Source organism: Phalacrocorax aristotelis, chromosome 11 (assembly GCF_949628215.1).
Source record: "Phalacrocorax aristotelis chromosome 11, bGulAri2.1, whole genome shotgun sequence".
Taxonomy (NCBI): Eukaryota; Metazoa; Chordata; class Aves; order Suliformes; family Phalacrocoracidae; genus Phalacrocorax; species Phalacrocorax aristotelis.
Genome location: NC_134286.1, coordinates 12,475,689 through 12,489,650, shown reverse-complemented (window position 1 = coordinate 12,489,650; position 13,962 = coordinate 12,475,689). Strand labels below are relative to the sequence as shown.

General features: G+C 47.2%; 1 protein-coding gene across 2 annotated transcripts in view; it reads left to right on the top strand.

The window, feature by feature from the left end:
• Positions 1-13,962, top strand: part of LOC142063358 (gamma-aminobutyric acid receptor subunit alpha-3-like) — an 80,929-nt gene that overhangs the window by 49,643 nt on the left and 17,324 nt on the right. For both annotated transcript variants that reach the window (XM_075107021.1, XM_075107020.1), the window contains exons 6-9: positions 3,172-3,254; positions 7,284-7,427; positions 10,999-11,151; positions 13,746-13,957. In XM_075107021.1, the coding sequence (XP_074963122.1) occupies positions 3,172-3,254; positions 7,284-7,427; positions 10,999-11,151; positions 13,746-13,957 (592 nt within the window). The remainder of the gene's footprint in view (positions 1-3,171; positions 3,255-7,283; positions 7,428-10,998; positions 11,152-13,745; positions 13,958-13,962) is intronic.

Here is a 13,962-nt window from a genome sequence, read left to right as displayed (position 1 = left end):
ATTGCAGTTGGAAAGGACACAGTAAGAATTGAATTGTAGGATTTGTGAGGGCATGTTTGACAAGCTTGCCAACCATGAAGCTCCTCAAGTGAATTTCGAGCTGACAGAATAAAGCATCACAAAAGAAGCAGAACAGGAGGAGCAAGGCTGTCAAGTCCATGTCTTGCTGCGAGGTTTTCATACCTGCTTCTCGAAATCCCAATCTTCATACAGATTATGAAAGAGAGGCATCAGAGCAAATGAGCGATTTATTCCTGGTGGCCTTTGAGCGTTCAGAAGAAAATAATTCCAACAATGTGCTTGTAGGCTTGTCAAAATCACTGTCAGTATTTTCATTGACTTCAGTGAATTTTGGTTGAAGTCCAAGTTGGATCAGGTCATCTTCTCTGTCATGTAAAACTGGTACATTCACTCGAGAGATGAAGAAGATATCAGCAAGTCAGAAACAGTGATTTGTTTCCAAGGAAGTTACATTGACCACACAGTTGTTCTTGGACTGGCTGAGGAAGCCAAGCTGGGGCCAGACATAATGCAAGCAGGACAGTCATCATCACTTCTTTGTCAGTAGAATGATTACTACAGGACATAGCGATCACTATCCATGTACATGGATTCAGAAAGGATTGGCAGGACCAGAGTAGAAAAGGTCCTTGGTCTCTGGTGTATTCGGTTGCCAGAATACAGCCTCTGAATCATGGAAGCTGTAAGCCACTGGCTGCTGGGAGGTGACAGCAAGGTGTGGTTTGCTCTGAATTCACTCATGTTTCATACTTCTCTAAGTATTTACTGACTGCCTCTACCTGAGGTGGAGTCAGCCTGCATAGACCAAATAAACCCTCTGCGATTAACCTGGCCGGAGTATGGGTCATTGCATCAGCCATGGCTGGGCTGTGAGCCCTTGGGACCCAACAGTGTATGGTGACTCAACAGCCAGCCCCTCAGGCAGTACAAGTAGTCCCCATGGGACATATGGGGACCATGTCTTACTGATGCTTAATAGCTAAGAGCTGTTTATCAGAACCAAACCTGTCCTGATTGAGGGAGTTGCATTTACAGGCTTTTTTTGCCCCTGTGGGGCAACTTCTGGGGCAGAGTGGGGCCAGAGTGGGGCAGATGTGCCCAGTGGAGACAGGAGAGTGGTACCTAGCACTGAAAACCAGTAGAAATTAATATGTGCTGCTGTTGCATCAAGGAGTGGGGGGCACCACTGAAAGGTCCGAAGGAAACTCACAGATATCCTTTGCCAGCTCATACAAGAATGAGATGTAGACTTCCCCATGGTGCGATCTGCTCTATGGCACTGTCACCCCACTGAGTGCTGCAAAGGGGTTGCATGCCTCACCTCCCAGACGTTCCCAAAGGCTGGGTTTACTGGGATTTAAACCCCTGCTGTGGGTGCTGCAGGGACTCAGGGTCATGCAGGAGTGTTTTGGCCACCAGCCCTGCTCCATCAAAGTTATGGCAGCTTCCAGCTCTGCTCCTTCACTTCTTGATTTAATACCTCTGCCTGTCTCTCGTGGGGATGCTAGCTTTCCCAGACCAGAAGCAGATGAGGCTGGATGTGGGTCTGAAATCATGACGTTCATTTCCTCACCTGGCAGAGCAAAATTCACAGCCAGTAGAGTTTCCAGCGCAGCCTGGCCTGCTCTTGCAGCCAACAAGGAGCAGCTGTGCAGGAATTTGCTGCTGCTCCGTCCCTTGCTTGTGGCGGTGTCTGACTGTCACAGCACCATCTGCCGCCTGCAGCCACCATCGCTGCAGCTTCAGAGATCCCCTGCCACCTCCAAGCCATGGTGATTCTGCTTTGTTTCCCCACAGGGGATTTTAGAGCAATTTGTGAAGTACTTGGTTTTGTCTACCAAATCTTTTTATGCCAAGTTTTTTGTTTTGTTTGGGTTTTTCTTTTTTTTTTCAGAATCATTTAAGGTTTGTCCGCCTGAAATAACTAACTTTTAATTTTCTTCTCATTCCTTTCTTTTTTTCTTCTTTGCTTTTAGCAAACAAAATCTGAATGTTTTGCATTTGACTAAGCCTCAATATCTTCTATGAAGAATAACTTACCTGAACATTTTTCCAGCTGAAGGAAAATATCTCAGTAGAAGCTTTTCCTGTGCTCTTGACCTGAGTTTTCCACAAGCCACTTTCAGCCTTAGGTCTGTGCGCTTGCCCTTTGCATCCATCTGTTGCTCCTGTCACAGTTTATTTATTATTTTGCCAAGCCATCAGAAGTGGGTCCTTTTTTTCTGCAAATGGTTCCTTCAGAGAAGATCGTATTAGACGTCATCTAAGAAGCTGTCTGTCCTGGCTCCCCCCTGAGGCTGCAGGCTTTGCAGTACTTCAGAAAGGAACACGAGCTAAGAGTTACCTTTTTTAGAGCCTTTTATAATGGATTCTTTTATGCCTGACCCCATGTTCTGCAGCACACTGCTTTTATGGTGTGCCTCCCTCACAAAACCACTTCCTGATGAGGTATCCTACCGGGATTTGGTGGATGTATAAAGCGCACAAGTTGTCCTGCTCCCCTCCAGACAGCCCCAGGACATGCAGCTCTGTGCCTGCCCACAGCATCCTCTGCAGTGCCACCATTGAGGGAAGAGCCAGGGGAGGTGGGATGAGGTGCCCCACAGGCACAGGGGTATGATGTACCCTGGTGCAACACTTGCGACTTCATGTCTGCAACCAACTTTGTTCAGCAAGCCCAGTGGTGCTGTGGCTTTCTGACTGAACAATCTGCCAGCCCTCGGCTCCTTCCAGACCACCAGGAAGAACTGGCCATGTTCCCTGGAAGCCCCTTCCCTCTGATTTCCAGCATGGTCCATGATGTGGTCCATAAGATGTCCCCTGGCCCCAGGTGTTAATGAACTTTTTGTGCATGGTGCATAAGCAAACAGAAGACCTTGGCTTTGGCAGATTTTCTGATTGCACTAAGTGGATAAAGATGAACTCAGTCAATAGGGTTGAGTTTATACAATGGAAAAGGTGGCCAGATCTGTGTGCCTGCTGTTATCTCTACAGCTGATGGCCTTCTGCCCAGAGACCCACAGGTTAGCGACTGCATTGAGGCCTTTGTTGCCATTGATGGATGCAGGGCAAAGATGCTGTGGCAGAAGGGCCAGGTGGAAACCTACGCAGCCCTGTGTTTCTGGTCATGCCCTGTGTTTTGTCTTGTAGGCTAACGATTCATGCAGAGTGCCCCATGCACCTGGAGGACTTCCCAATGGATGTGCACGCTTGCCCGCTGAAATTTGGGAGCTGTAAGTACCCTGATCAGCCTCTGCAAGGAGGTGCGTACAGAGCTAAAGAACAGTCCTTTGTGTGGCTAGTGTTTTCCAGTATTTCAGTAACAGTGTTGTTAATTATTGTTAATGATAATATGACCAAAATTTATTTCTTGTATCTCATATATGCAATTCCTACTGTGGTCAGAAATGGGCAGCAAGAAAATCTGTGGTCAAATCAGGCTCACAGGATGGTTTAGACAGCCATAAGTTTACTAGGGAAGTGGGAAGAACAGCTTCCCTTTGCCCTCCCTGCCTTTGGTGGGTAGTGCTGCCTCTTCAGCACTGCCTCAGCAGGACCAGCACTGGGGGAAAACTCAGAGATGCTTTTCCTTCATCCCAGGTGATCCTGGGGGCATGGATTTGGGAAGATAGCAGTGGTGTCTGCTGCCAGGTCCTGTCCAGCTTCCCTACATCACTCCTGCCTGAAATCTCTGGTACCTCTGACTCCATACCTCAATGGAACTTACAAAACCCTTGCTCCTTTTCAGTCTGTCAAGCAGGCTGCTATCAAGTAAGGGACTTAGAAACTCTGGGAATCACAGTCCCAATACCCAAGGGTCCCGGTTTAGGGAAGACCTGCAGGCTGCTGGTGGGTTGAAAGCTGCTCCCAGCCTCCCAGACTTGCAGCTGCTCATCTGCCTGGGCTTCCTGTACCCTGCCTAGGAAAAAGTTTCCTCTTCTCTCCTCTATGAACATTAAAATTATTTTGGTTTTTTCCTAAGGTGAGTGGGAACCAAATTCCAAGCCACTGCTTCACCATAATATGGAAATAAATTTCCTAGTCCTGTTCTGCCTGGAGTCTCCTCCAGGTCCAGCAAACTGAGCACCACTCTCAGTATATATTTGCATTAAATGGAAGAGATACCCACCTCCAACTAAAGAATGAGCTCCCACCAGTCATCTCCCTTTTGAACTCAAAGAAAAGAGAGAAATCACAACCTTTCTAAACTGGTACTTCCTTCCTGTAGCCATTTGGGAGTTAACTAAGGAGAAAGTTGAAAAGTTTGATTGACACTAGAAAAAATCATGTTTATCATGTGCATCTGCTCCTCTGCTTCATGACAAAATGCATCCATGAAACTGGATTATTCAAAACTACTAGAATAAAGTTATTTCTTAGGCAGCACCTAATTAAATGTAGAATTCATTGCCACAAGACATTACTAAGGCCAGTAAAATAGCAAGCCTTAGAGAAAGATGAATTATTAATGTTAAATGACCTTGTGAGGATGGATATAAAATCTCATACCTCAGGCCTAAACTCTGGGATTATTACAGGATTTGCAGGAAGGCAAATTACTCCACACCTAATTGCTTATAATGTTTCTTGGTGAGGAAAAGAGATTAATGTGCATATTTCTGCAGAAACACCCTTTGGGTTCTTCTGGGTATTTTTACTGATTTGGCCTCTGAATGATGAGAGTTTTGACACAAGCAGCTCAGAAAGCTGCCCTTGATTAACATTAGTATGGCTTTTTCTATAGCACCCATCCACATACCATCTGAGCTCACCCCTCCCATGTGGGAGTAGGATTAAACCAGTGTTTGCACCAAAAAGCCATTGACAGCTGGAAGCTGCTCATTTTTGAGAAGCTTTGAGTGGGTCAGATTTGTAAGTAGAAGGACAATGCCAGGGCCAGACATGTGCTGTTCAAAGGTCAGCTGAATTTGCCTCAGTGACCACCTTCTAGCGTTCCCCACAACCTGCGCAGCTCATCAGGGGCCTCCTGTCCCTGTGCCACCATGGCAGCCACTCAAAGAGGGATGGCAGAGAGCTCGCAGGTGTAGTAAGGACATTTCAGACAGCTTCAGCTGCCCACCTGCATCATTCTTTGGACAAAGTGAAGTGAAGGTGATGGCTTTACCTATCCCCGTGCTCCCTAGAAGATGGATGCACACAGCAGAGAACAACTGTTTCTAAGCCAGTCATAGGACATTTCTACAGCAGCTGTCTGAGACTAGGCTAGCAGAAGATGTTGCTGAAGTTACCAGCTCCACTAAATGTCAAAGAGCTGTCCTTGTCCGGATTGGGCTAGACTGCATTGCAAGCGAGGCATTGAGCAGAACCAAAACAGCTTCATGGCATTAAATATGTTCCAAGCATCCATGCCATGCATATGTAACACCAGATACGTTTCTGTCCCAGGCAACCAGGTGTGTAGACAATGGCGTTTTCAGGGATGATGGTAACGAAACTGTGGGCAAGTTTCCTTTGTAGACAGAGTGACAATGGGTGAACCGTGACTGCTAGAGCAGAAGGTGCTGCCCATCAAGGCAGAAGAGCATTGGCAGAGCTGTACAAAGCTCTGAAGGAAGATGGAGGTCTCCAGAAGCATGTTGAGAGCTGGAAGGAGGGGTTGGAAAAGCAGTGTGTTGCGCATTGGATCAGAGGTGCCAGCCTGCATCAGAAGTGCTTAGGCAGCACACCGGTGTGCTGTGGCTGATCATCAAAATCACTCCCCCCACTCTGCACAGCACCTGTTTAGTATTTAACAGGTTTGCCAAAACCTACAGGGCAGGGATAACAGTGGTTGTTTTAAAAAGATCGGAGAAATCTGGTTGTCTCAGGACACAATCTTCCACAAAGCAGAGGCTGAGACATTTCTATAGTAGACCCGGCCCCAGCCAAAGAATTCCTTAATGTCTTAATAGGAGAAGCTGGTCATAAAAATTAATTAAGGCTTGTTTTATTGAACTTTGTTCTTGCCTAAGAAACTGGTGCAGAGTGAGTATGGGCAGGAAGCTTGGGCGTTATGGGGAGAAATATCTCCTAGTAGAGTCTGGAGAGACTCAGTTTCTGGATACCATAGGACTGATAAAACCAAGAGCATGTGAGTACTTTTGGGAAAGGGAGTGGCAATGAGGACAAGCAGGGGTTTGGTCACAAAGGCTTGTGAGGGTGATGGTGACCATGTGTGTTAGAGAGAGGTATTGCATATGGGTATTTGGGCAGGTGGGATAGAGAGGGGAACTTGCAAGCCCCTGGAAGGATGCCCTGGCCCTGAGGCCAGTGCTACCCCATGCAGCAGTACAACAGCACTTGCCTGCTGTTCCTTGTGCGATGTGTGGCAGACTTTTCTCAGTACTGCCCTCCCTCGCTGACTGGTGGATTGCCTGGACGAAAGGCCAAGATACCTGGGTTTGTTTAGCCTGGAGAAGGCTGAGGGGGGATCTTACCAATGTTTACAAATATCTAAAGGGTGGGTGGCAAGAGGATGGGGCCAGACTCTCTTCAATGGTGCCCAATGGGAGGACAAGGGGCAATGGGCACAAATTGGAACAGAGGAAGTTCCACCTGAATATGAAGAAAAACTCCTTTCCTGTGAGGGTGCCAGGGCAGTGGAACAGGCTGCCCAGAGAGGCTGTGGAGTCTCCTTCCCTGGAATTATTCAAAACCTACCTAGGCACAGTCCTGTGCCCCTGCTTTGGGTGTGCCTGCTCAAGCAGGGGTGGGGTTGGATGAGATAATCTCCAGAAGTCCCTTCCAACCCCTACCATTCTGTGATTCTGTGGGAGGGCACACCCCCTCCAAATCTGAAAGCCTTGCTTCTGAGTGAGGGTGAAGTTTTTTAACTTTTTCTCCTTAATCTAAAATTCAACCCTGTTTGCATTTAGCCTTTCCCACCAGATGCTGCCAGCATGGCTCTCCCAGTCCCTGGCATGGCAGGGCTGTGGCCATCCTGCTGCCCCAGCAGCCTGATGGTCTGGATGCCTTCCTGTCTTGTCTCTGCTTGCAGCCCTTGCAGAATCAGCACGTCAAGGGCACAGTGTGTCTCTCAACAGTGCTCTGCTGCCTCTTCCAGCTCCCTTCCAGAAACTCCAGTTGCCTTTTGCTCATTTGATTTAACAGTTACTGAACTGCCTTAGTCTCTGCCGTGCTTGGCTGTGCTCAGCCGTGTGGCTCTGAGTTTGCACAGCAGGCATTAATTTGGCTACAGGCTTATTTTGATATATTTTAGGTCAGGCAGAAGCATAAACCACATTCTTCTTTCTCTTCTGCAGATGCCTACACAAAGACAGAGGTGATCTACACCTGGACACTGGGGAAGGATAAGTCAGTGGAAGTAGCGAAGGGTGGATCTCGCCTGAACCAGTATGACCTGCTGGGCCATGTTGTTGGGACAGAGATGGTTAGATCCAGCACAGGTACTTGTGGGACCACGATGCAGTGCATGGGTTGACCCCACTGTCAGACAAGGTGGTCCCATGGGCTTTGAATTCCATGATTTGGCATAATGATAGAGGCAGTACCTGTGGGCAGTGAGCACCACAGTACTTCTCAAGCCATGTGCTGTAGGACAATATGGCTGGGGGAGGGGCTTAATATCAGACTTGCCCGAGACAAGCTGAGGGACGACACTCCAAGGTTAGAGGGATAGAGTGCTAGTGAGAGCACTCAGCCTATGTCTCTGAGACAAAGCCCAGCTTGAGGTTAATCTGGCTACTGCCATAAAAGACAATAAAAAACACTTCTATAAATACATAGAAAGAGGAGGGCTAAGGAGAATCTTCAGCCTTTAATAGATGTGGGATGAAATATAGTGACAAAGGATGAGGAAAAGGCTGAGGAACTTAACGCCTTCTTTGCCTCAGTCTTTAATATTAAGACCAGTTGTTCTCAGAGAACCAAGCTCCCTGAGCTGGAAGACAAAGACAGGGAGCAGAGTGGAGTCCCCATAATCCAAGGGGAAATGGTTAGAGACCTGCTACACCACCTAGACACACACAGGTATATGGGGCCAGATGAGATCTACCCAAGAGTACTGAAGGAACTGGCAGAAGTGCTCACCAAGCAACTTTCCATCATTTATCAGCAGTCCTGGCTAATAGATTAGTGGATGTGACACCCACCTACAAGAAGGGCTGGAAGGAGGATGCGGGGAACTACAGGTCTGTCAGCCTGACCTCAGTGCCAGGGAAGGTTATGGAGCAGATCATCTGAGTGGCATCACATGGCATGGACAGGATAACCAAATGATCGGGCCCAGTCAGCATGGGTTTAGGAAAGGCAGGTCCTGCTTGACTAACCTCATCTCTTTCTATGACAAGGTGACCAGCTTAGTGGATGAGGGAAAGGCTGTGGATATTATCTACCTGGACTTTAGTAAAGCCTTTGACACTGTTTCCCACAGCATCCTCCTGGACAAACTGGCTGCTCATGCCTTGGATGGGTGTACTCTTTGTTGGGTAAAAAACTGGCTGGATGGCTGGGCCCAAACAGTTGTGATAAATGGAGTTAAATCCAGTTGGCAGCTGGTCACAAGTGGTGTTCCCCAGGCTTCAGTGCTGGGCCCGGTTCTGTTTAATATCTTCAATGACCTGGATGAGAGGACTGAGTGCACCCTCAGTGGGTTTGCAGATGACACCGAGTTTGGCAGGAGTGTTGATCTCCTTGAGGGTAGAAGATTCTGCAGAGGGATCTGGACAGGCTGAATAGATGGGCTGAGGCCAACTGGATGAGGTTCAACAAGGCCAAGTGCTGGGTGCTGCACTTGGGCCACAACAACCCCATGCAATGCTGTGGGCTTGAGGATGAATGGCTGGAAAGCTGCCTGGTGGAAGAGGACCTGGGTGTGTTGGTCAACATCCAGCTGAACATGAGCCAGCAGTGTGCCCAGGTGGCCAAGGAGGCCAATGGCATCCTGGCTTGTCTCAGGAATAGTGTGGCTGACAGGACTGAGGAAGTGATTGTTCCCCTGTGCTTGGCAGTGGTGAAGCTGCACCTTGAATCCTGTGCTGAGTTTTGCGCCCCTCAGGACAAGAAAGACATTGAGGTGCTGGAGCATGTCCGGAGAAGGGCAATGAAGCTGGTGAAGGGTCTGGAGAACAGGTCTTATAAGGAGCGGCTGAGGGAGCTGGGGATGTTTAGTCTGGAGAAGAGGAGACTGAGAGGAGACAGTATCACTCTCTACAATTACCTGAAAGGAGGCTGTAGTGAGGTGGGGGTTGGTATCTTCTTCCAAGTAACGAGTGATAGGATGAAAGGAAATGGCTTCAAGCTGCACCAGGGCAGGTTTAGATTGGATATTAGGAAAAATTTCTTCACCGAAAGGGTTGTCAGGGATTGGAGCAGGTGGTTGAGTCACCATTCCTGGAGGTATTTAAAAGACATTTGGGTGTGATGCTTAGGGACATGGTTTGGTAGTGAACTGGCGGTGTTAGGTTTATGGTTGGACTCAATGATCTTAAAGGTCTTTTCCAACCTATATGATTCTGTGTGTTCTGTGACATCTGGAGCAGTCACCAAGAGGCAGTAATGGGATTAGCTTTTAGTGGTTTCCGCTGAAAGAGCCCTATCGCCCATACCCTCTAGAAAACTGATTTCAGGCATCTAAAAATGGTCTGTTGTGTAGAAAGTTTGCCCCACCTTGCCCTGCTGATTCTTGGTACTATGGGTTCATTTGTCTTGGATCCCTCTCCAGTCCCTCAGGAAAGCATTGTGGGCAGGGGAGGCCAATACAACATAATGTTCAGTGTGATTTTCACTGCATCTGCTTACACAAATATTATCACAGCTAATAGAAGATTATCCCAAACAAATGTTTCCTCTGATTAATGACCAATATTAATCATCTTTCTCTCCCATCTGCTGCTCTTCCCTTCCCCTCTGAATCCAGGTACTGATAGCTTCTGTTATCTCGTGTGTGTCTCATCTTTCTTTTTCTATTTTCCTTTTTTTTCTTTTTTTTTTTCCTTCTGTATGCACCGGTAGTTCTCTCATTTGAGGATATTTCCTCTCTGGTGCACTTGATTTTAATAGTGTCTGTCTGTAACAACTCATATCACCTCCCTTGGGGAAATGTGGGGAGTCCAGGGAACTAAATGTCATAATATCTGGCCCATCTCTCTACTTAAGCTGTAGTAAAATGTACAGCTGAATAACCTGAAGTGGCAAGAAAGCTGCTAAAGGCTCCTGTGTGTAATGATTTAGCGGAGCCACATTCAAAACAAAAAGGCACAATAATCCAACAAAATATCCAGACCTTTGAGTGGAGGAATAGGGCATTGAGGGAAAATAGGGACAGCTGCTTTGGTTTACAGCCCAGACCTTTAACGACAGAACTTGCCCTGATTTTTGAGAACGGTTACAGTGAGGAAACGTGGAATATTTTCAGGATTTTCAAAGAAAATAATGTCCTGAAATCCTGCTGAAGCACTGTTAGGGTCTCTCAGGGTTTAAGGATCCTTACTCACAATGTAGCTGCCTGGGCTGGAGCAGAATAGGGATGGGAGCTGGATCAGGAGAGAACCGCAGAGGCATCTAGTGCCTGGGGTGAAACAGGGAAAGCCTGTTGCCCAGTTGTTAACTGGCATTGATTTGCCTTTGTCCCACAACCATTTTGTAGTGAATTAAAGAAGCCTCCAGAGATGTGTCTGAAAGGACAAACAGTATGTGGAAGTCATGCAGGCTACACTGGGGCACACACCTGGCGTGGCACAGCAGTTGTGTGCGCATGCAAGGCATGCAAAGTCAGTTCCAACAGTGTGCTGCAGCATGCATCCCTCCTTTGCACAGCTGTGAGGGTGGCCTGCAGCACTGTAAGACACCAGGGCATGCCAGCCAGTAACAATGTGACACATGCACTGCAATTTCATCTAAGAACTTGAAAGTTTGTTCAGGACAGATCTTAAGTGGTTTAGAGATGGATTGGTGGTCAGCTGGCCCCATCCTGGAAAGCACTGGTGGCTCAGCATCTCTAACCGGCTGTCTCTGCAGGGGAGTATGTCGTCATGACCACACACTTCCACCTCAAGAGGAAGATCGGGTACTTTGTGATCCAGACCTACCTACCCTGCATTATGACGGTCATCCTGTCCCAGGTCTCCTTCTGGCTTAACAGGGAGTCTGTTCCTGCCCGAACGGTGTTTGGTGAGTCTGGGAGCATGGGGGCATCCTCTCAGGTCGGGGGAGAAAGGCACCACAAATAACAGGAAATAGACTGAGTGTCAGAGCTGGTCTTCTCTAGGCCTTGACCAGCATCACTGAAGCTGCTAGCCATTTCCCAGAATAGCTCTCAGTGTCTTCCCAGTGCCCCTGCTCCCACAGAATCACTCCCAAAATAGTCCTGTCTGTGTTTCCTCTACAAGCCAAGCCATAAATATTAACAGTAATCAAAGTATTGATCATCTAAATATATGCATTTGGCTGTGTCTGCTTATCTATTTTGGTTTTTGAGTTGAGGACAGGATAGGTACATGGGGAGGCATTTAAAGCTCTACCTTTGAAATTGCTGATATGCCCCTGGTCAGAGCTCCACATAACACGTTCCTGGGATGAGGCAGTATTACTGCATGGTAAATATATTGTTATTATTTACTTCAGCTGGTTTCAGATCCTCTCTCCAAGGCAAAGTGTCAGGCTAGCATTGCATATATATTAATAACAGAATTGCTTTGTGCTTTCCTGAGAAGACATTCAGTTCAGGATCTACACACACACGCTGACAGACCAGGTGTGCTGCTGCAGGACTGTATTTCCTGGAAGTAACAGTGCCCAGCAGATACCGCGTAACAGAGAGTATATTGGACAAAAGTCACCAAGCAGACGGGATATATGGTACCACCTGCTCGTGTTTTTGAATGACAGAAAGTGGTGTGGTTTCAAAGATCATGAAGCATTTTCTCTGTAGCAAGAGTCGTCATAGAAATACTCCCACAAACCCACAAGGCTGTTGTCCTCCTTTCTGGACCCTCTCCTCAGGCTTGGACCTTGTTCCTATGCTGTGGACTGGAATGGGATGCAGGGAGGGTCACAGGTGGTGTTGCACCCTCCTAAATGAACTACAAGGGAATCATACGGTTTTTGTGTTCACTGGGGCTTGTGAAATGTAGGTCATGAGCAAGTTTTAAAACTTACAGTTGACCCCAGCTTCTCCCAAATAGCACTGGGTTGCCTTCCCTTCCCTCGTGATGCATATCATACAGCGATCCCTGGGGTCGAGTGCAGCTGCAGGGAGCTGGGCGGTTAGTATGACCAAACTGGTTTGCACAATCCAGACTGCAAGATCTGCAACAGTAATAGCAGTGAAGAAGAGGGTATATGCCCCTTAACACCCACTTTTTGGTGTCTTCATCCAGCACAATGGAAAAGGGGGGGCTCAGACAGAAATCATGTAGAAAACAGGACCAGCTCAGGCATATAGAGTGTCTTTAATGAACTTTCCTCACTCATCTACCTGTGAATCATTTGCAACTAAACCCCACAGAGTGCACACCTGGACCCCATATCTGTCCATGCCCCCCAGGTGGGCTTTTACATCTGCATTGGTTCTGGAGTGTCTCTGCACTCCTGACACCAGGGGTGAGCCCTTCTCTGAGGATATTTGATTTCCTCCTATGTTATCCTGACATTTGCAATTAGACAGGTGTCCTCAAGTAACAGCTCAGATTGAGCAGGAAAGAGCTGACTGAAAAATAAAAACCTACCTTTGTGAAAAATGTCTTTGCTCCCAAATTGCCTTGCTTTCTTATTAAGAAAATAATGAGAACTCCAATTGTTTATTCCTTTTTTTTTTGCCCCTCAGAAAATATTGTCAACAATATCATTGAAACTCTTCAATTACCAGGAGTATGGCTTAAGGGAAGTGAAAATTAATCAATATTTTTGTAATGTTTTTAATGCATTTTTAACTGAAAAGCATATTATAGGGGAAAATTGATAGCAATGGTTGCTTTCTTTAATGAAAAAAGCTTTAAAAGGCATTTTGCAAGAGATAATTTTTTTAAGATTAAATCGCAATGACACTCATTCTGGTAGCTTGGGCCACTGATGGGTGCGTGGCCACGCTGGCAGGACCCAGGATCCCAGGTGTCCATCCATGCATGTCACAAGACACTATTTCCAAAAGGTTGAGAAAACCACATTGGATGAGTGGCCAGTTTCTGGTCCTCCATGAAGTTCCCAACCATCTAGCTGTCCTTTTTATTGGTATTTCATTATTTTTATTTAATTGCAAAAGCAACTAGAGGCTTCTCCATGGCATAGTCTACGTGAGGGAGCTGGGTCTAGCATCACCCAAATTACCCTACTAGCAGATGAGGATTGAATGTGGGTGCCTACCTATGAGCTAGGACTCTTACAGTGAGCAGAGATCTAGTCAATGGAGTTTGGGGAAGATTAATCTCATCGTAATGCAGATGTTTGCCATTGGCTATATGAATTGGAGAAATTCAAAACTGAACCAGAGAAGGCCCTAAGCAACCTGAAGTTGTCCCTGATTCAAGCAGGGGTTGGACAAGCTGACTGCCCTTCCAACCTGGACTGTTCTGTTATTCTATGGATTGCACCATGGACTTGTGCTGGGTAAGACTCCCTTAATTACAGCAGGGATGTGGGACACGTAGCTTAGAGGATGGCTCCTAAATTTACATGATGGAAGTGCCAACTGTGTGGTTTGAGGAGAAATTGGGTGGGTACAAGTGTATGGTCTCACACCATCCTTGTCTCCTGCTGTGTTTCCACAGGTGTCACCACTGTCCTCACCATGACCACACTAAGCATCAGCGCAAGAAACTCGTTACCTAAAGTGGCGTACGCGACGGCCATGGACTGGTTCATAGCCGTCTGTTACGCCTTTGTGTTTTCTGCGCTGATCGAATTTGCCACCGTCAACTACTTCACCAAGCGCAGCTGGGCTTGGGATGGCAAGAAGGTGCTGGAGGCCCAAGAGATGAAGGTCAG